This window comes from Diabrotica undecimpunctata, chromosome 4 (assembly GCF_040954645.1).
Source record: "Diabrotica undecimpunctata isolate CICGRU chromosome 4, icDiaUnde3, whole genome shotgun sequence".
NCBI lineage: Eukaryota > Metazoa > Arthropoda > Insecta > Coleoptera > Chrysomelidae > Diabrotica > Diabrotica undecimpunctata.
Window position 1 is genome coordinate 10,090,281 of NC_092806.1, and position 20,345 is coordinate 10,110,625.

General features: G+C 36.0%; 1 protein-coding gene across 5 annotated transcripts in view; it reads left to right on the forward strand.

The window, feature by feature from the left end:
* Nucleotides 1-20,345, forward strand: part of btsz (bitesize) — a 513,708-nt gene that overhangs the window by 175,844 nt on the left and 317,519 nt on the right. For all 5 annotated transcript variants that reach the window (XM_072528865.1, XM_072528866.1, XM_072528867.1 and 2 more), the window contains one exon: nucleotides 16,885-17,130. In XM_072528865.1, coding sequence (XP_072384966.1) covers nucleotides 16,885-17,130 — 246 coding nt within the window. The remainder of the gene's footprint in view (nucleotides 1-16,884; nucleotides 17,131-20,345) is intronic.

Here is a 20,345-nt window from a genome sequence, read left to right on the forward strand (position 1 = left end):
GGGATGATATAATCGGAATTTTTAAGCAGAAGATTTGCGATTTCTTTAACAGCACCTCTCAAGATGATTACAATCCTATCGAGTTTCAGTGTGGAGACTATTGTAAAATTAAACAAATAGTGTATGATTCAACCAAGTTCCTTGTTATTGAAAAGCATAGTCTGGAATACTATCTAGATGAAAGGGATGTCAACCAAATCCTAGAAGTAAACAGCAGTCTGGTGTGTCATCGTGTATCGTTATTGGATAATTTACACTTTCATGCTTATTATAGAAATGTTATCGATTTGATACAATCAAACTTTTGCAGCAGAAGCAGTTTATATGGACCACTTGAAGCTCTAACTGCGTTTTGCGAAATTTCCACAGACACTTTGTTAAGTAATGCTTTAAGAGAATATTTATATTATTATAAAATTAAAGTTGTAAATGATTTTATGTAATAATCAAAATAAATGCTATTTATGCAAACATGTCTTTTTTTATTTTCACGTTGAATGTCTCACAACGCTGGAAAAGATAAGCTGAGACTTAAAATTACAGGAAAACAATGTATATTTTTTAGAGTTTTTATTTTCTACTTATAATAATTACAAATGTTGATTTTCACTAAATTACAATTATCATTCTACATATTCATTTAACAAATAGCCAGTCCATTTTCGTGTGGAGATTGATAAAGCTATAAAAAAAAAAATTGGTTATGTTTTCATTTATTAATTTTTGTTTTTACTCAATCATTGTGGTTTCATAATGACCCCAAGGTAAAGTGTCATGAGAATTTTGTTGCAAGTAACGTTTATCGTCATACGGACTTAATGCAATTTTTTCTTGTGTTATTGTAAAAAGATCATGGGCGTAGGAACGAAACGTTGATTGGGAAACACTTTTAGTTGTAAATTCGTTTAAACACTTAACATAATCATCGAAAGTAATGTCATTTTTTACCGTTGAATATTTTACACCCTTAGATTTTTTTGTGACGCCTAAATTATTTGCAAGTCTTTCAATATTTGCATCATCCATATTATTCTTGTATTTATCCCACAATGCATTTCGATCCTCATCCGTCGTACTAATCTTAAACGAATACATTTTAGATCTAAGTCCGACAAAATGAGTCATAATGCGACCGTTTGCCTCATCTTTCATCATTCCGAGAACTTTTTTGTTGACTTGAGGTATTCCATAAATATTATTCTCAGAATAGTCTGATGTATCGAATTTGGATAAATTTGCTTTAATAACATCTCTGTAAACGTCATCACATTTTAATTCATAGATAAAACTATCAGTGTCCCCATACATTAGCTTACAATTTTCAACTCCCATATATGGCAGCATAAAGTTATAATGAAAATCGTACATACACACTTTGGATATATCTAAAATTGACATGCCGATGTACAATGGTTTGTTGAAAATGAGCTCTGTTTTGTTAAGTTCGATTGCCATTAAATTTTCATTAAACACAGTTCTATTATGAAATCTTGGACTAGCAATCAAATTTTTCGCTCCATATCTTCCATCCCATTTTGATACAAGTTTTACAATGCGATGTTTCCTAATGTTTTCCATCGTTTTACCAAATATGGCGTTGTTGGCTAACTTGTACAAGTCTTTTTCAAATGCTGTAGTTGCTGCAGTTCGCAATTTTGTATTAAGATCGATATATGGCTTAAGCCAAGCGCTCTGTTTGAATTTCAACACTTTATGGATTTTTGTTAGTTTGAGTCCTGCATTCAGAGCTTGTTTTAGATTGCGATAATGCAAAGTGTACTCTTTTTTATGGTACAAGGTGGTCATAAGTTTTGGAAGCTTACTTCTTGGTGGCACACGATGTTCGCAACAAAACGGTAAATCTCGATGTAAGTCATGCAAGTGTTCTGGGTATTCCAAATCCACTTGTAGTATGTATCCTGTATCTCCATCGTCAGGAATAGACAAGACATCAATATTGGTATCGACCCACTCGAAACCCCCATATGGTAAGAATTGAGACATTGCCCAACCATACAAATTGTTGACATCTAAATATAGCACATATTTACTAGGCTTTGATGGATCATAATTATGCATGTATTTGTTATTTGCCTCAGAATACCGATTACTTACTTGACTTATACCACCTCGGATAGCTTTCTCAATAAACATGATTTTATCGATATCATTCAGCAGTTCAAGTTTACATCCAGTATATTTAAGCATTGCATCCCAAGAAAATCCAGGCATGGTATAGTACCATGCAGGATCAAGACTGTATGTACTTCGACATTTTTGTCGAAAATTTTCAAAAATGCAAGTCAGTAACATAATATCAGTTTTCATGTACAACATACTATATTCCAAAATATTTTTAATACCGAATGACTGCCAAACATTCTGAGCATGATGATACATATTTTTGGAGATGTGTTCACCCGATAATGAGCTGTAAAATTTATCAATTGATGGTAGTTGCGTTTCATTCAATTTATTGAAAGACTCAATATATTCGTACGGGAATATGCCTTTTCGTTTCAATAATTCCATTTGTTCGGGAGTGGTATTTGGAAATTCGCTAGCTAAATATCTTAAATCCTCAGGTTGCAATGTGGCAGCCAACTTGTCCAATGATGAATTTAAAAATCTCAGTGAATCAACGAACCTCAACTTAATACTGACCTCAGAATCGTATATTGTAAATGAAATATACTTTTCCTTATTTATTGGTAGTAAGCTGATACTACCATTTTTCGCAAGATCTCTAATCATCATATGCGAATCGTAACCGCTAAGATTATGAAAAAAAATTGGGACAACGAAAAGTTTTTTGAAATTTAAGTTACACACTTGGTGTGCGAATCCTCGAAAATCTCCGGTAAAATGGTCATGATCACGAACAATTACATCCTTATCTGAAAACGTTTTTTCGCAAATGTGACAATTAGATGCATTAAAACTGGGTGTGACATTCATAGGTACAATATCTTTAATTTTTCCTTGCACAAATGCCGCCAACAACGTCATTTCCTTGGCAAACCACTCCATGCAATCTTCACCTGCGTAACTTCGGTAAAACGATAGAGATTCATCGTAAGAGCATTTTACGTAATAACCTGCACTAAAGGCTTTATGCTGCTGATACTTAATTGTTTTGCATTTTAATGGACTATTTTTAACTTTGTTCAACATTGACTCAAAATCGGCATAGACTACAAAAGGAGTTGTTTGTTTATAAATATGATTTTTAAATTCAACATTCTGATATGATGGAAAAGAAACTTTACATTTATTAATTTTCTCACAGTATTTTGCATGATCATTTAATCTGTCAAAACTACTAAAATAATTCAAACACCTATCACATAAAAATTTTTTATTACGTTTCTTACTTAACTGCCTGGACATAAGTCGAGACATATCTTTAATCATGCAATAATGATACTTAATTTCTACAGATTCATCGTGAGCCATAGGTGCTTCGTAGTCATTCAATTTTGGAAAATATTTATCTTGTACAATCAATAAATTTACATGTTTAGTTAATTTGGTTTTGCATAGCCTTACCGGCGTTGTTACGTAAAATGTTCTCTCTTTAGCAACATTCATTTCTAACCCGTACACGTTTACAGAAATATTATTTAACTTTTCAAATTTTGAAATACCCTTTATAGTCATAGGTGTCTCTAGCCCATCGATATTTAAGACAGTCGCATAATGTGGATATGAAGATGTACGATCTGAACTGCATTTAGCTGGATAAATCGCTGAAACTATGCTCCAAAAAAAGCATGCTTCATCATCGTTTTTGATATTAATACATGCGTGCTTCTTTTGGATTTGTTCTGGTAGTCTAATGAACGACGTAGCTCCATTTCCCACTTCATATTTATTTATATTGACTTCTAAAGAAACAATTTTTTTCAAAGCCCACCCTGATCCCGTTTCTTCAAATTCCGATAGCTTAGACATTAATTTATCGACTATGTTTGTGTGAAACCATAAAACCAAGTCCGTTCCTGCGTCTATGGCTTCGTTTTTGGTATTAAAATATTTAAATTGGTTAATATCACCTCCTTGATTTGATTTTCTAATAAATTCTCCACATAATGTCATATTACATTTTATCATATTTAATTTTTTTAAAATGTTTTTAATTCGAATTCTAAATAACTTAAAACAATCCCCGAAAAATTGCATTAAATCTTTGTGTCCTAGATTAATAATTATACCTGTTCTGATTCTACTCTTGAATGCGGAATTTACATCTTCCCATTTAACCCGACGATGTTTAGTAATTCCACCACCCACGCGAAGACCGAAATTTTGAATTTCCGATTTAATTGTCTTTAAATGCCCCGCGTTTGTCTGTAGTTGCCGTAATTTAGCTAAATCCAAGTCCCCACACCGAATCGCTTTAGTAAACAAAGTCAAATGCCTTTTAATGTGATTTAACCAAATATTCGCTTCTCGCGGTGTATAATTTCGAAACAAAACATCACGCGCTTGAATTAAATGTTGTACAATGTCACTACTAAGATCACCAATGTTACTCATGATTAAGTAAAAAGCAATAAATCAATAAATGAAAAACTCACCAATATTTTTTTTTTATCCTCTAATTTTCTATTATTTCAAACGAGGCGGCTGGCTGCACCTTTCCAGTGGCAACGTTTCCTCGGAACACCAAGCTGTACTTTCCCTCGCTGAAATGTTCCAAATGCGGCCTGTAGAGTTCAACCACCCTTTGCGGCAAGAACGTCACCTCCTTTTCTAATTCAATAAGGATGGATTTCCCAAATTTAGTATCGACTTCTCTTGCCGCAATTATCTTCTGGGGTACTCCTACGGGTAGGCTGTTTAGCTTTCTAATTGGCTTGATTGTCTTCTCTGTAAGCAGAGAGGATGCATTAATCTTTTTTAGGTCCATCTGCAACAATATATATTTTCTTAATTTAACAGTAACATATCTTTGACTAGCAATTTCTTAATTTAACAGTGAAATATCTTTGAGTAGCAATATTATTTTACAAAAATTCTATCTATTATAATATGTATATTTTTTAATTTAACAATGAAATAGTTTTAACTAACAAAACTTTCATAGAAACAAAAAATTACAAATACCGCACTATTTACAAACATTTTTTTTTTAGAACGGAGAATATAACCAAGTAATTTGAATAAAATGTTTAAATCAGAAAAATTATTAAGAATTGGAAATTAGTAAAGATAATGATGAATTATAAATGATATAAAAAAGGTTAAGTATTATAAAACTTACTTTTGTATATGTAATTGCCGGCACTTCACAAACACAGAACTTCTCCGAACGGTACTTTGTATAATTGCTGACGCTGCACAAAACACACAACTTGTCTGAAGGATGATCAGAATTGAACTGACGATATGTAGTGCATCTGCTCTTTATCTAACTGCCTCTCCCACGCTAAAACTATGTTGCGCAATATTTCGTAAGACTATTCATTTATGCATCACATGCCGGGCTTAATTATTAACTTCCTGCCTCCATGAGAGAATATATTTTATCTTACATTAAATAATCGAATTGGAATGTGCACGTGTTTCCGGCTATATATCGTGATCGCGTGAGACATTTTTAATAGCCGGCGTATCCGATGATGTCATTATTCTTAGTAGCAAGATCTATTTTATAAAGATTTCAACTGATCATGTAAAGTATAAATTGAAAAATACACGAATTTTTGTTATTATGGTAATCGATAAAATATATACGAGGTAACTCGTAAAATATAAATTGAAAAAATTTAGAAGTTTTACGCTAATGGTTGTAGGTTTTAATTACAAAAAAATACGAGGAAAAATTGCTCTCTTTGTCTGCCATTCGTCTTCTTCTCTTTGTCAATTCATAGAACGCACTCACCGACCAGCGATTGAACATCGTTCTCATTGGTTACGTTGGACGTGTAGCTTCGTTATTATTGGGGGGGCGTCTTTTCGGGAGGAATGGGGGGACTGGGGGCGTCTTTTCGGGGAATGGGGGGGACTGGGGGCGTCTTTTCGTTAATATTGTGGTACGACTCCACCATTAGTCGATGCACGTCTTTCTCATTGGCCGTTGATGCACACCATTGGCCTCCAACGTCACGAGGATGTCCACCATTGGTCGAGGACACGTTTCTGTGACATTATTGGTCGAGGAAAACGTTCTAACGTCACGAGGAGGGTGTTACTATGTCACCATTGGTCCCTCATCGCTATACCGCCATTTCTATGTTGTTTATTCAAATTCTAAGCTGTCATTGGTCGCTGGGGGTGTTGCTATTCCCACCACTGACGCTGCTATGCTGCCATTGGTCAACGACACGTTCCGACGTCACGAGGACGTCCACCATTGGTCAGCAAGACATTGGGGGACGTTCCTATGCCACCATTGGCCTGCTATTCCCACCACTGACGCTGCTATGCTGTCATTGGTTGACGACACGTTCCGACGTCACGAGGACGTCCTCCATTGGTCAGCAAGACATTGGGGGACGTTCCTATGCCACCATTGGCCTGCTATTCCCACCACTGACGCTGCTATGCTGTCATTGGTCGACGACACGTTCCGACGTCACGAGGAGGGCGTTACTATGCCACCATTGGCCTGCTATTCCCACCACTGACGCTGCTATGCTGTCATTGGTCGACGACACGTTCCGACGTCACGAGGAGGGCGTTACTATGCCACCATTGGCCTGCTATTCCCACCACTGACGCTGCTATGCTGTCATTGGTCGACGACACGTTCCGACGTCACGAGGAGGGCGTTCCTATGTCACCATTGGTCCCTCATCGCTATACCGCCATTTCTATGATGTTTATTCAAATTCTGAGCTGTCATTGGTCGCTGGGGGTGTTGCTATTCCCACCACTGACGCTGCTATGCTGCCATTGGTCGACGACACGTTCCGACGTCACGAGGACGTCCACCATTGGTCAGCAAGACATGGGGGGACGTTCCTACGCCACCATTGGCCGAGGGGCGTGGTCTAGAGACACGAGGTACGTTCCTACGTCACCATTGGTCGAGGGGCGTGGCCTCGAGACCCTAGGCACGTTCCTACGTCACGAGGGGGGCGTGGCCTTGACCCATGAGGATACGTACGCTTGACGATCGACGTGTGACGTCACTTCCGCTCCAGAAGTAACCTATCATATCTACTTATGTAGAACACAATAATTATTGTATTATTGTATAAATACACAATAATTAATACACAATAATTAATAATATTTTTCATTATATTTAGATATCGATACCTAATATTAGGCTTATGGAAAGTAGACAAAACGAGTCTGTTGCGAGTAGCATGCGCCTACAGGACTGTATTTGCGGCAGCCTTGTGGATTATCACGGGTTGTGTTCCTCTGCATGTGTTAGCAGTAGAAAAGAGACATCTCTATGGGAGAAGAAAGAAAAAATCTATAAAGTTTTGAGTCCCTACATTTTAGGGACTCAAAACAGAGGTTGCATAAAAAAAATCAAAACCCCCCTCCTAAGATAAATTCTGGGTGCGCCACTGGTACAATATAACAAAGGACATCAGAATAAATCAACTAAGATGGTATGGACACGTCCAAACAATGGATGAACACAGAATACAAAAAAAAGTATTGAACTGGACACTGCATGGAAGAAAGCAAGGTAGACCGAGATTAAGTTGGAGAGAAGGAATCGATAAAGACTTGAATTGAATTGATTGATTGATTTCTATGTGAAAGGGGTGGATTCTTTCAAACAAATAAAGTATAGTGTGTCCGCCAAGGCTGCATACTCCCTCCGGTGCTTTTAAATTTATATGTTGAAAATATATTTGCTGAAGCATTAGAAGACACGGAATTAGGCATTAAGGTGAACGGCATACCATTTAGCAACCTACGCTATGCGGACGACACAGTGATTATAACTGATAATTTGGAAGATCAGCAGTTATTACTTGATAGGGTGAATAGCATAGGTAAAAAATATGGCCTCAAAATCAACATTTTGAAAACAAAATATATGGTCATTAGCAGAAATCCTCCAGAAAACCCGATAATATGCATAGGTGACGATCGCATAAAACGCGTGAAAACTTTTAAATACCTTGACACCACAATCAATGACCAATCGGATCCACAACAAGAGATAAAAACCCGAATACAAATGGCAAGACAAGCTTTTGTGAAACTCAGACCGCTCCTATGTAATCAAAACCTAAATTTCAAAATACGCTACAGAATGGTCAAGTGCTACCTATGGTCCATCTTGCTTTATGGCATGGAAACGTGGACTTTGAAAAAAACATCTATCAACAAACTTGAAGCATTTGAAATGTGGTCATTGAGAAGAATAATGCGCATACCTTGGGTGGATAGAGTTCGAAACGATGACGTCCTTAAGAGAGCCGGTGTCGAAAGAGAACTCTTTGAATTAATTAAAAAACGCAAGATTGGTTATCTTGGGCACATATTGAGAGGAGCAAAATATGAAATACCACAGTTAATCCTACAAGGGAAGATCGAAGGTAGGAGAGGAGCCGGCCCTAAACAATTATCCTGGTTAAGGAATATTAAAGAATGGACAGGAATACACAATACAGGCGAGCTGTGTCACGCCGCCACAGCTCGCCTGTATTGTGTATACTAGAACAGAATTCTAGTAATGAGATAGTCGCCTACGCACTTTGGTGTATGGCATGTTAAGAAGAAGAAGAAGATTTTTATTATTGCACTTAATATAATTTATATTTAAACAATTTTTTCTTTTTAAAAAAATAAAATAAAAATAAATCTCCGTTAAAAATAAATAAGCTAAAATGCAAATATACCCACTCAATTTACTCTTTTAAGACCCAAGTCCACTTAATTAAATTATTTCACTCATAATTCAACTTTTGAAGGGCCTGACACTTTTTGCATAACTAAGTGCCTTCCTGTTCCGTTAGGAGCCATTAATGTAAGGAAATGTCCTCAAGCAAAATATTTAGCTGTTGAAACACCTGAGAAGGACACTTCTCCTACCGGCGTATATAATTATATGAATAATGAAAAGGGTGTATTTTAGAGTATAACAGTTAAGAGGCTGTAAGAGAGTTAAGTGAGGGAAAGCTTTATACGAAAATAAGTAAAAATATACTGAGTATTAAGCCTACAGCGATTATATAATGATAAGCCCAAAAAGGTTTGTTATATAATACTAAACGCCATTTTATTGTCCTATATAATTAGGCAAAGAAGCTAAAAAACTAATTGAGCAGACATGGAAACTGGTGTGACGAAAAAGAAACACTGTCTAATAGGCAGAAATAAATCTTGTAGAATCAGAAATAGTAAAACCTCATTATCCTTTATTTTTGTACAACTGACAGCTCATTAAAAATGCAAATCTTCACTAATATAAACAGCATGTAAAGTGGTCAAACTGAAATCACTCAAAATAATATCCTCTTCTGTTCAAATGCACTTTTAGATATTATTTTTCGAAGAGTCCACCCTCTTTTATAGAGAATTAATAATAAAACCTGTATGGATTAAATGAAAGCTCAGAAGTGGCAACCGCTAACAGAAAACGAAAATCCAAATTACGTGTAGAGTCACAAAACATCCTGAAATAAAGAAAAGATCTTCTGAGACAAAACAAAAGAGACACTGCAAAATTTAAGTAACTTAATCGAGTAATAAGAAAACAGATAAAAGAGGACATTAAAAAACATCAAGAAGACCTTGTAGAACAAGTCATAGAGAAAAACCGAAGTCTCAAATGCACCAAACCGAAACTAGGAAAGAAAAAATCGGTTGCCTGTAAAGTCGGTTTTACGGGCGAAGATTTTACGTGACAACGTCTTTTTCTCGGTAGAATATTTATTGATATGAATATTATTAAATTGCACAATAGGAACAAGGAATTGAATGAAAATAAGAATTGCATTACCGATTTATTAGGTATTTTATATATTATTTATATTTTATATATTATATTTTTATATATTATTTTATATATTATTTATTTTATATTATATTATTGATCTTATTATTTTCTACAAAATTTATTTGAAAATTTTTTCGATATATCAATTAGTTGCGGAGATATCGATCATTGAAGTTATTGTTTGCTACCAGTATTTTATATATTTATTTTTTTCAGTTATAAAAAATTACTATTTCCAATTGTGTCTACCAAGTATGGTCACATGTATTTGCCTACATATTAAATAATAATAAGTACAGATAATGTTATGTGACGTTCACTTCTGATTATATATATTTTAATATTTTTAATTTTAAAGAATCAATTTGAAAATCAAAACACTTATTCAGATCGAAGGTTCAAATTTTTGCTAAATAAATTTGAAATTAATTAAAATTTGTAAATGTAAATGGTAAAGTTGAAAATTAAAACATTTACTAAAATTGGAATTTGAAATTCTTGCTAAACACAGTTAAATTCTAACTCCGCGCGTGGTGATTGGTCGGTTTAGTTCGTTTGTTTGGTCGCCCTGTTTTGACAGGTTAGAAGTTATAATTTGTTATTTTAAATGTTTGACTAGCAATACGCGCTGTTTCTTCTCAATCGACTGAATTACGATTGATTGCAGAGTGATTTAAACTACTAATTTACTTAACACTATCAACATTTGTCAATAGTATGACATAACCTATGAACTCAGTTTCTCAACTTTTGTGTCAATCTAACAATTAATCAATCAATCATAGTTTACGATAATGAAATATTAGTGTACAATTATTTACCTTTATTGTTGTAGTTGTTGTAAATGACGAATCTAAGCACTCCACATTTTCACTACAGACACAGCTGACGATACTTTTAACGATTTTCAACTTTAGCGATTCAACGCGCCTAATTCTCTAGTGCCGCGCGCAGCGGACCGATCATGTTTGAGTGGGAGAGAGACGCAAGGCATTCGCCGGTCCGGCGGGCCTCTCTCTCGTTCGGCGACTCACTGTAACAGACGTGAGCGGGCGTTACACTTTTTCTTAAATGACTCCGAGCCACAACCTAATTTAAGACGTTGTCACGTCAAAAACATAATAACCATTAAAAATTGAACAAGGACAACTAGAAAAAAGTAAATCTGATATAGCAAATGCAATTAAAAAGGCAGATAAAAAATGTCAACTCAGAAGTGATGCCCGAAATAAGCCACGAAGAAATAGAAAGAGCAGTAAAAGAAATAAAAAGGAATAAAGCTTCTGGAAGCGATGTAATCCTAGCAGAAATGCTGAAGGAAGGCAGAGAAGAAGCCATTATATATATCTAAAAATACTATTCAATAAATTTCTATTCGAAGGCAATATACCCCAACAATGGAATACTGCTAAAACAATACTAATACACAAAAAGGGAGACACCACAGACCTGAAAAATTATCGACCAATTTCACTTCTTTCACAACTTTATAAAGATTATTACCAACAAGTTAACAATTAAATTTGACGGATGTCAACCAGTAGAACAAGCCGGATTTAGAAATGATTACAGCACATGTGACTATCTATATACTTTGAAAATCCTAATAGAAAAGACTAACGAATACAATCTCCCATTATGTCTGGCTTTTATAGATTATAAAAAAGCTTTTGATGGCGTAGAACTGTGGACAATAGAAGAAGCATTAGTCAGCAACCGGATCGACTCCAGGTAATATTTACGAACAAGCTGAAATAATAGTGACGTTGGGTAATGGAATCGAAACAAGACCAGTAAAAATCAACCGAGGCGTAAGACAAGGAGACACAATATCTCCAAAATTATTTACAGCTGCCCTAGAAGATATCTTTAAGTCAATAGACTGGGAAAATAAGGGGATCCCTATTAACGGAAGATACTTAACCCATCTTAGATACGCATATGATGTAGTACTAATATATACTAATAAGTACTGAATACGATGATTGAGGAGCTATACACAGAATCCCTAAAAAAGGACTGAAAATGAATTTTAGCAAAACTAAACTAACGTCAAACAAAGATGATAACCTATGATAAACATCCAAGGGACAGAGACAGAACACGTAGATGAATATACATTTTTGGGTTTTTTCGGACAGGTTTGGCCCTATCCGAACTGTGAACCTTCTGTCGGTTAGGTATGTTAAACGTAACCTTCAAAATATTTAGAAATGACCGGAATGGATCTCTTTACTTATTTTATTTTTTTCAATAAGAGCAAAATCGCGATCGCACTTAAATGACCTGAGACTCTTTGAGACCTGAGACCTGAATTTCATCAAAATTATTATTCCCTATAAGTATAAGTCCCTATTATGCCCAAAAACAAAGAAATTTCATTAATAACCTACTAGTAAAAAACAAAAATTACAAATAAAAGAAATAAAATTACAATTTTTGGTTTAAAAGAAAAACGATATTTTAACTATAATATAAAACGGTCAAGTCTGTTTTTGAACGAGTTGGTAGAGGGAGCAGAGACAATGTTATCGTTAAGGTTATTCCAGCACTCAAAAACTCTATTTGGTAAAAAATTCTGCCTTGATCTTGTAGAAAAATTTTCTTTCTTCAGTTTGAACTGATGACCTCTGAGGCGTTCGAGAAAAATTTCATCGAGATTTCCAAAATTGAATTTTAATATTTTAAAAGTTGTAATTAAGTCTCCACGTTGTCGGCGAAGTTCAAAGGAAATTAGGTTAGCCATACTAAGTCTTTCTGCATAGGAAGGTCTTTTCGGTCCCAAAGAAATTCGGGTGGCTTTTCTTTGGACGTTTTCCAACATAGTCTTGTCTCGAACCAGATCAGGATACCACGTTGGTCCAGCGTATTCAAGTATGGATCTTACGTACAGAGTGCAAAGTTTACAGAATGATTGCATTGAAACTCTCGAAAAACACCTCCGAATAAGATATAGTCTGGAGTTCGCACGTTTACAAATAGAGGTAATATGGTCGGACCAAGTTAGGCTGCTGTTTATGATAACACCAAGATCGTTATACGAAAACACTGAATCTAATGGCTGCCCGTTAACAAAGTACGGAACAAGTGGGTTATTTTTACCAATTCGAAGCACTACACATTTTTTATTGGTTTAAGTTTAAGGGTAGTAACCACTGGGAACACCAAGTTAAAATAGAGTCCAAGTCCATTTGGAGGGTTAGCTGGTTTGTGATTGGATTGGCATATATTTTTGTGTCATCAGCGTAGAATATAGATATTTTACTTGAGACATAATAAGGAATATCGCTGGTGTAAACCGTAAACAGCAGAGGTCCAAGGACGGAACCCTGAGGTACTCCACTTTCCACTAACCTGTCCTGTGAGAAAGATTCGCCAACTCTAACTTTGTAATATCGATCTGTCAGAAAATCATCTATCCAACAAAGTAAAGTACCGCTAACTCCGAAATGTTCTAGCTTATGTAGAAGTCTGCGCTTAGGTACACGGTCAAAGGCTTTAGAGAAATCTAGATAAACAACGTCGACCGGCTGCGGACTGTTAAGGGATGACGTCCAGTCGTTAACACAATGTAAGAGATTGGTTAGAGTAGAGCGACCAGAAACAAATCCATGTTGTTGTGTTGGAATAACATGTTCCTGGAGAAGGAATTTGGTCATCTCCTCGGAGATAATGGCTTCCATAACTTTGGCAACTACTGGCAGCAAGCTAATAGGACGATCATTGTTGGGATCGAGTTTGTTGCCTTTTTTAAAAATAGGGGTAACGGAAGCTAATTTACAACTAGGGGGTAAGGAGTTCTGGATGAAAGAAGTTTGCATAATTAACGTTAAGGGTATTGCAAGCGTGTATGTACACGATATATGGAGACTTAAAAAACGATACAACAAAACTATTTACTATTACTGTTGAAGATTTTTAAACAATTAAACCGAAAAAAATAAAGCAATTATCATATGCGGCGAAATATTTAAAAACCATATGCAAACCACAAAACCTTAATAAGCTTTGTTTACAACTTATATGAAAACTGTGCTTCCAAAATCACACTTAGATTTACATAGAACAGTTATCTAATATTTTTTTTATTTATTCATTTCACATATAACTTGGCAGTATAATTTAGATTTATAACATTAATATCGATTGAATTGTACACGATCTAGCAGTAATAGACATGTTTATGACTGGATTTTAGCAATTAGAACATCACTAAATCCATTCTCTAGGATCACGCCGATGATAAATGACCGGGCATAATGATGCTTTCTCTCTAATGGGTGTAAACTTCGAATATGCCGCTCAGATACCTCGAAAATTAATCAGAACTGGGATCTAGACGCGTTACAGCAAAATCTTATAAAGGTGAAAGGATTCTACCACTGAAAACAAATGTAGGTTTAAATGGAAGGAAACTTGTCATAGAAAATTGCTGTCGTCTGAGATTTGTATATTTACAACACACGTATATAAATCGGCTCACATAATAAAAACTTTTGTGTAATAATAATTTGTAGGAATTTTTTTACAAATAATCTAAAAAAGGGTATTAGATAAATAAATGGTCAATGTGATGTTTTGAGAAGCTATATCGAATAAGTGAAAAAAAAATTATATTTAGGCTTCTTCACATATCAATCTATCAATTACTCTATTCCATATTTTCATTGTGTGAAAATACGGGAAAGAGACTCTCGGGAATTTGTCCCACTTCCATAACTATGAAAAAAAAAAACTTTTAGCCAGCTTGTTCCTCTCTCTTAAAGCTGTCCACATTTCCCCTGGAATATCATCTGTTCCAACTGCTGTACCTTTCTTAATTTTTTGAAGTGTATGTGCAACTTCCTCCTTTGTTATTTTGGTGAACTTTGCTGTTACTGTCTTCATTATCTTGACCGGTTTTCTGCCAAATTCTTCACTTAATCATCTGTCAAGGTACTTTGTCCAAAGGCATCCTTTTCGTGAACTAGTATTTTATTATTTTTATCTTGAATACTCTAATAAATCGCTGTCACCACTGTTACAATTGGGGGGGATCCACTGTAAATAATTGGAGAACCGATTATAATATTCGCGGGAACCCTACTGTCACCATTCTAATAAATGCTGCTGTCATCAATGTAAAAGACGCCTGTCTCAAAATCCTTGGATGCGTCTACAATTCTTAGGGGATACTGCGGATCCCTGCGAGCGAGCAAGGCTTACTGGTTCCACTAGTCTGAGCTGACTGGTTTCGCCCTCGCGGATTTACAAGAGGGTAGGGAGATTTGGGAGAAAGGGGATTAAGGACTTCTGGGTCTCAGATCCTGTAAGGAGTTGAGTCTATGGGCTTACTTTAGAAGCCGGAGAACTGCATAAGCGAAGAATGTGTATCTCTTCTAGTCTCTACCTGTAACGGCCGGGAAGAACAATAAAACCAAATTTCGAGTTTACAATGTATTAAATAGACTGTATACTACAACTAAGATAACAAGATATCAGTTATGACCAATAATGATTCGATCAGGCGCGAAGGGAGACGAGAAGAGACAAAGCAAGAAATTAAAGGGTGGACAATCCGTATTATTATATATTCCTTGGGTTAGTATATAGATCTTAGTTACCTTCGCGTATTTATGCTCTAGCTAATGAATACGCCTCCAGTCCTACTGGAATTCAGGATAAGTCTGTTGAAGTACCGCGCGCTATCACGAACTTTCGAAACTCCAGATACCGGCACTTATACGGCACACTACCCCGTCGAGTTACAATAGCGCGCTCCCTGGCTGCGTATTGTCTCGATCGCCGTTTTCTTGCGTGGAGCACTCTCAGGTGCCTTCGTTCTTACTGCCCCCGTCTGGCCCGCTTCGTTCGTTTTTTAGGGGCCCGTATTCTCAATTTACGATCGTAGTACCAAGGTCGAGTTTTTTATTTTTTGCTGACTGAGTCCTCGTGTTATTTTCCAGCGAAGGTCTATGTTTTTAAACGTGATTTTTTTCTTTTAAACAACCGTGGCGACCTGATATTTGAGACTCGTGTAATACACTTAAACTAGGTCGAGTTTTCAATCTTTGTTTAATGTGAAATGTATACATTAACTATGTTACTAACTAACTATGAATTATTTTTTTATTCAATTTGGAATATATAATAATTATTTAAATAATTATTACTCTTTTCTAGGCTAACTACCCCTTATTTTTTTCTTCTTTATTTCCTTGCTATGTTTACATTACAATACATCTAATATGATTAAAATCTTTTGCTTTCTTTGCTCTGTGTTTGGCTATTTTATATATATTTGCTTCATCCTCCTTAATATTAAGTTGAAACGACAAAAAAAATATCTTAGGTGGTTTTGAGCCGGTATTAACACAAAGATGATACGAAGGTCTCGTTGCACATCATCGGGGCCGTCAAAAGTGGGTATGAATATGAGTAATAGATATACGAAACCGAACTCTAAATTGCTACCGACAGATCTTCATAGAGAGTTCGTCTCAGGGCCAGCAACCCCTGTTTGGAAGTCTTTCGTTACCATGAAGTCTCCTCCTCCTTTATCTTTGCTCCTTCGCAAGGATGTAGTGGCGTCATGTAATGTGTTTGACTATTTCTGTCCAATTATCCCTCTCATGTGCGTGTTGTTTTGCTTCAAAAAATGAGTAACCAGTCATCTCCTTTATTTGGTCCGACCATCGTACTGGAGATCTTCCTCTGGATCTTTTACTCGCTACGTTACCTTCAACTATCATTCGCTCTATGCCATCTCTTCTTCTAGTTATATGTCCAAAATATCTCAATATATTTTGGTTGATAGTTGTAATATTAAATTGTGATTTTTTTTCTGGTTTAACTGATGCTATTTCAATACTTGTATTTCAAAGTTCTTCTGCAGTGATTTTATTTATTGATCTAAATTTAAATTACGTTTACTTATACATATATAAATTAAGTCCAGTTATTACACTACTGTCTTTTTGTTACAGACACCTGAAAGCCGAGCTCCAACACATACGACGAAAAGGCGCGTTAAAACCGTCGTCGGCTACTTTGGATACCACAGTGCCGGACCAGGACCCGGATCGATATTGCAGACGATGCAGGGTCGAACTAGGGAGAGTCATCAACAGGGGAGCCTATTGCAGAGCCTGTCGCTTGAAAGTGTGCAAGGCATGTAGAGAATATTCGTTCAGAACCACTGACTGGGTGTGCACTGTCTGCAAAAAACAAATGTGAGTAAAATAAATGTGTTTAATAACTATTGATTGGTTACATTTGTAATATTTTAAAAATAATAATCATAAAATGATTAATAACAATTGCGGCTTGAACGCTAGTCTCCTTATTCCTTTCAGTGAAGGAGTCCTAGTTTATCTTTATATTAGCTGGTTACCATTTCCTTAAAAGTCAAGTAATTTGTAGTTGTACTAAGGTCGAGTGCCCACGAAGCAACTGTTTTAAAAAACCGGTTAAAAATTAGTTTCAGGCGGATCGCCTCGTGGGCGAATCACCGTGCTTTTACACTGCCAACTCTAACAAAATAGTTGCGGGTGCAATCGGTTTCAGACCGTAGTTTTAAAACAGTTGCGCCGTGGTTACTCGACCTAAAGGTTGTAGAAATACGTTGGGCTAAGTTTCACGTTTTCGTGTTATTGTTGAAGGTATTTTTGGTATTCGTGAAGGTTAATCACTATATCGACGAAAATAATCCTCCATCAGGTCCTGACGGATGGTCACAATTTACCAATACCAAGAATGTAAGTTGATGTAAACGCTCATACTGCTGAATTCAAAGTAGCTATGCGAAGCCAGTGGAGCAGGACAATAAGTGAAGCGTAACAGAAGAGAAGAGAATTAGCGGCTGGTTGGCGGGACGCCAACCTGATTGGCGATCATCAGATTTGGAAATCCTGGTCTAGATGCAAACCAAAGTACTTGGAGGCATTGTTTCTTGTATCTGTTTTTGTACAACTGATCTTAAAGTAATGGATTTAGTCTATTTTATGTTTCATCAAATCATCCTATTTCCATTTCCACATTTTTAATCTACAAATTATTAATTACAATAATTGGGAGTTTGTGATTTAAATATATTGTTTCAATTAATCATTAACGCTCATGTGGATTTTGAAAAGTTCGGCAATATCAAATGATTAATAACGTATCGATTTCGAACCCTCTCATCCCAGAAACCTGCAAGTTTCGAGTATTTTGTAACAAGACCTTCAACACTAACGCAACATGATTACTTTAGATAATTAGGGATAATTATATTCGAGTGATTGATCGAATGTGTTACGATTTCCCAGATGTAACGCGTGTCGGAAGTTTTGCACGGATCGTTAAATCCAAGCCACTCGGTAATTTGGTTGGAAGCTTAGATTAAAGAAACCCGTTGGAAGTTTTTAAATGGGCACATAGTTCGTACTTGGAAATTAAAACTCGATATACAAAGTAACAGTTAGAAGCTCTATTTTTAAAATTCTTACGCAAATTTGTTATTAAAGTTAGCTTAAAGTCTATTTATTAAGGACAGATATTTCGGTATTCAAATAAATATTTTTAAGATTTGTACAATAATTTAGAGAGTTGGTAGGTATCTACTGAATACAAGTAGTTGGAGTATCTACGACGATTTGAATGTATGATATTGTAACTGTCATTCGCTTGACTGACAAGGGTTATGATAACCTCGATATAGACTTTCGTCTCTTTAAGGAATGATGCCTTCCTTTTTTTGTTGTTGCGGGGGTGATTAAGAATACGTGTTTGGGACTGAAAGTTTTGATAGAAGCTAGTGTGTAAAGATGCAGGTGTGTTTGTCCTTACACCTCGTCTAGATGCCTTTCTTTCGTGCACCAGTCATAAGTCGCTGGTTTTTCCCTTGGGGAACAAGTTTTGTCCTTTGGGAAATAGGTTCATTTTTCTTGAAGGACCAACCAGAAATCTGGGACAAATGAAAGTTTCGCAAATTACGTTTTAACAAGACAATTTAACTAATTACAACTATGCATTTTGGACGCCGATAACTAGCCTACGGCAGCTGATTTACGAAATTTAGTCGTCTTGAATTTATGTGCAGAAAAAACTAGAGAACTTGTCAGTGATGCGATAGACACGAGTTGAGTAAAATTATTAATATTCCGACTGTGTTAACCTTTCTGAAGTGCGACTAGCTCGAACAGGAGCTTCGAGCTCACCCAATGCTGGATTCGAACTGATCTCAGCTCGCCCCCTTAAATAACGCTTGGCCCATAACGGATTCTTAAAATTAAGAAATCGCCTGCTTGACGTATATGAAGGATCTGTTTACACTTCGCAATCTTCAACTCTCCGTTCATTGGTAAAATTACCTTAGTAGGTTGCTTGGGATTTCTATAGTTTATGTTGTTAGGAACAGCTTTTCGATCAGGATTTTTGACAAGTGCAGGCTATTGCCTGCGATATTTTAGTGGGATTAATTCTGGGATATTCCAGTACGCATCAGGAAGTTCGTTGCCCGCTATATTTAGAAGCTTAGTAGACGGGAATGGAAGTTTACTTTTAGGGAATCTGGTGAGTACCTGTTCTCCTCGGTGGCATATCTTTTTGAGAATCTCCTTTGCTCTGTTGCTTGAGCCATTTATGGTAATGAGAATGTATCTCTTGCTGAAGTATCCTATCGTCGATGGAATGGATCTTTGCTAGTTGTTGAATTAACGCTAACGAATAATCACGTTTTTTACCCGTGATTCTCTTTAGGATTTTTCTTTCAGTGTCCATGATTTAATTATGTTGTCTTTTGTTTAGTAGGCCCCTAGATTCTCGCTCTGAATTCGATGATAAGTCTTATAAATTTTTTGTATGTATGCAGGAGAGTAACGTGATTAATTTTTCCCAAATTTACAAATCAGTAAGTTAGTGCTGTTAGGAGTTTGACTCTATTTCTTACGCTGTATAGGGTGTTTTGTAGGTCAGTGTTCCAGTTGAGTATCTTAGAAATTTAGATACCCAAGTACGACATTGACGGTCTGAAGTCAAGCCGTTCTCCGTTGATCAGTATATCTATATGGTTTTCCTGTTCTAGCTCGGGGCGCGAACATTTGGGGTTTCTGAATAGAATTAGCTCTGTTTTTGTTGGATTTAAAGTTGCTCTCTATTTGTTGCACGATTTTTCAAGTGCAGAGAGTTCTCTACGGCTGGCCCTAGGTGAAATTGAGGAGAGCAAGGCCGAGTCGTTAGCGTATAGCAGGATACTTTCAGACGAGGTATGGGGGAGTGAAAGGTCGCTGTTATAGACTGTATAGAGAATTGGCGCTATTATTGAGCAATGTGGAATACCTGCGAGAAAAGTTAATGAAGCAAATAGTTTGTCTTCGACTTTGACCAAATAGTCCGAGCTGATAAGTAAGATTAATTTATTCTCAGGAATGGAATAGGCACTAAGGCTCGGTGGAGTTTTTCGATC